Raw genomic sequence first — 3,295 nt, 5'->3', positions numbered from 1 at the left:
TCCAGACCATCAGCAGGAAGCCTAGTACAGCACAAAGGCTGACTCTTACCTCTGCCCTTCATCCCATGTGCAGAGCTCTAGGTCTTCCCTTTCAAACACTATCACTCAGTTTTGTTACAGTGCTGTTGATTGAACATGTAGCCTTGCTCGTGCCAGGCAAGTGCTCCACACTGAACTCTGTCCCTAGAGCACTGCAGTTGTCCTCTGATGAAATGGTCCAGTATTTGCAAGGTTGACCCAGTATAGCAATAAGTTCATACTTGTGGAACTCATACCAAATAATAAAAATATGTTGACTCTTTCATTAGATAACAGCAAAGCAGCACAAACTTCTGTAGGATTACACATACTAGGAAGCTGTAGTAAATGTTCAGATGCTTAAATAAACACCACATAGTACAAAGAGCAACCAACATGGTTCTATTGAAAACTGTCTTTAACTGTGGCACCCAAGGACAGCAATACAATATTTTCTTTACAAAGTGACGATTATAAAAATCTATAAATGCACAAATTCATTTCTAGGCTATTCTCATATAGCCATGTTATCAGGATATACTTCCTTTCATTCTTTCCTGAGGTATCACTGTGGGTTGATTTTATCATACTACTGGAGAGAAGCACTGCCTCTGATCATCCTTCCCTAAAATGATTCTTAAAACCTGCAAAATTTTTATTGCATAGGACACTATTCATGACAGGGAGACTTGGGAACTGCAAATATGCTGCACTGGAACAAGTCTTACAAATATTTCATTTTAAGAATTTGTTACATACATTTTTTTACAGTTTGTCTCTTCTAAAAAATTGACCTTAGAGGTAAGAGCAAATTAAATACAATGAAGCATCTTAGGAATGTTAGTTTTAGAAAGTTAGATGAATGATACAAAGGAAAAAGCCATAATTCTTGCCGGCTATATATTGTATTGCATTCAAAAGCAACTGTACATGCTGTAATCAGTTCATAGTTAAATATTTCTACTAATCTGTTTTGGGAGAGCAAATGTCTTTCAAGGTTTCAAGCTCCTCTATAAGCTTCTTGTTCTGAACTTCCAGCACTGCAACTCGACTCTCCAGACACTTCACATACTCTTTCTTTCGACGTCGACATTCTTTAGCAGCTTCCCTGGAAAAAGTAGAAGCAAAAGGGCAAACAAAACATATGTTGCATGCTATTGGCAATAGAGCAAGCTTGGTAATGTGCAGAGAGCTGAATTCCAACCCATGGAATTGAGAACAGAATTCCCAACTCACACCCTACAGCAGACTTGTATTCTTAAGCAACAGTTAAGAGACCCATCTACAAGTCCACATGGCCATTATAAGGATTCTGCCATCACCTGCCCCGATAAGAGTTCACAGTCAACAAGGTCCAAGTCAAACACAGTTACTCTGCTTTATGGCAATAAAGGTCTTTGAGGGCCTTGAGTTCCTCAATGAGGGTCTTGTTTTGATTTTCAAGCACAGCCACACGATTTTCAAGACATTTGACATATTCTTTCTTCTTCCTGCGACACTCCCGGGCAGCTTCCCTGGAAGCAACACAAGGCAAATGACAACAGGAACAACCTCCCAGCACAATCCAGAATGGCTCCGTGAACATCCCCCCACCCCTTCTACCCAGTCAACAGCCAATCAATCTGAGGAAAGTTATACAAAGCTGCACAACAAACAGAACAAAGCATATGACTTGTAGAAAACAACAGAGCAAAGGAAGAGCACTGGTAGCTTCTTGAAAACAGTGTTCTCTTGAGCCATCCATGCCACGCTGAGAATGACCCTCTGTGTACAATAAACAACAACAAAAGGACCACATGCCCAGCAGAATCCCTACGGCAACATTCACAGAGCCTTTCAGCAGAATCCCTGCTACAATACTCGCAGAGCCTTTCAGTCCTCTCAGTTAATTTTTGGTTGTCAAAAAACACACACGCACATCACCACAAGAAAATGTCACTTAATGAAAATGAGTATAAGAGTCCTATGAAGTCTCAAATGCCAATATTGAACAGTTGTGTACTTTGAGACTAAATCTCAACAAAACAAGCACAGTTGTCAGAAAAAAACCTGACTAGAAAATACAACATAGATAAATTATAACAATAAATAAAACACATGGATGTTTATGCACCCAGGGAAAATGGGCACTGCTTGTGAAAATTATAGAATGGTATAACATGACACAAAACAATGCAGACAATTTAAGCTGACAAATGTTAGAATATCACAATTACAAATATGAAAAAGGAAGCTGGCATGGTGGTACATGTCTGTAGACCTGGCACTTTGGAGGTAGAGACAGCAGAACCATAAGTACAAAACTAGGGGCTAGAGAGATCAGTGATTACAAACACTGGGTGCTTTCCCAGAGGTCCTGGAAGATTCAATCCCAAGCACCCACATGCTGCCTCATAACTGTCTGTAACTCCAGTTCCAGGGTGGCCACCAGGCATACAAGTGTTGCACAGATATACACTCAGGCCAAATACACATACACATATTTTTTTTTAAAAAGTCAGAGCCAGCTTCATTTACCTTACAAGAACAAAGCTAGTTGGGGGTATATGGGAGCCTATCATAAATAAATAAACAGACAAATTTATGATAATGGAAGCTACTAGGTAACTGAAAAGAACTATTATGCAGTTCTCTAACCACATGCATTTAATTTACATTGAACACATTTTACAGCACTTTAAGCAAACCAAGCAAAAGAACAGACCAACCAGCACCCAAATAACTGAAACTAACAAAGATAAGCTAGTCACTTTTATGCGTGATTCCAGTAAACAATACCTAATATTGTCCCCATTTTCTCTCTCCTTTTTTTCAGAGTGGGACAGGATAGAGGCTACTTCACTTAACTGCTCTAAGGAGAGGCCCTCTGATAAAGCTTTATATGGGAGTACTTAGTTCTCAGAAATTGCCAGTCACTGTCACTCAACTGAATTCACAAAGGTAATGTTGCATGAGTAGGTAACAGTCACTGCAATGTCATTCAGCAATGCCATCCTCCAACTGTGACACACACAACAGACATGGCCAAGTGCTGTATTTTTAGAAGAATTGACTCTCATGAAATGGATCTCTCTTTCCTCATGCAAAGCAAGTCAGCAGAAAACGAATGTTGAAATCTTGATGGGCTGCAGGAAAAAGAATAAAACCTAGTTCCTAGCCAAGAGGGCTGTACTCACCCTGTGAACTCACCACGGGCTGGACAACTGGACAGTTAAAAACTAAAACATGTCAAAGTAAATGGAGCTCGGGAAAGCAGGGGTTACAGTAGTCCAAATGG

At 40.0% G+C, this 3,295-nt stretch overlaps 1 protein-coding gene across 15 annotated transcripts in view; it reads right to left on the bottom strand.

Moving 5' to 3' along the window:
* Positions 1-397: 397 nt before the first annotated feature.
* The window catches only part of Crem (cAMP responsive element modulator), a 72,972-nt gene continuing 70,074 nt past the window's right edge, over positions 398-3,295 (bottom strand). For 12 of the 15 annotated variants that reach the window (XM_028782655.1, XM_028782659.1, XM_028782657.1 and 9 more), the window contains one exon: positions 1,149-1,532. In XM_028782655.1, the coding sequence (XP_028638488.1) occupies positions 1,388-1,532 (145 nt within the window). In that variant the 3' untranslated portion in view covers positions 1,149-1,387. Of the gene's footprint in view, positions 1,127-1,148; positions 1,533-3,295 lie in introns of those variants that run through there. The other 3 variants (XM_028782668.1, XM_028782670.1, XM_028782669.1) reach the window with 1 other exon arrangement.

Source organism: Grammomys surdaster, unplaced genomic scaffold, assembly GCF_004785775.1.
Source record: "Grammomys surdaster isolate TR1022 unplaced genomic scaffold, NIH_TR_1.0 834, whole genome shotgun sequence".
Lineage (NCBI taxonomy): Eukaryota > Metazoa > Chordata > Mammalia > Rodentia > Muridae > Grammomys > Grammomys surdaster.
Note: the sequence above shows the minus strand (reverse complement) of the source record. Positions and strands in the feature narration are given on the sequence as shown.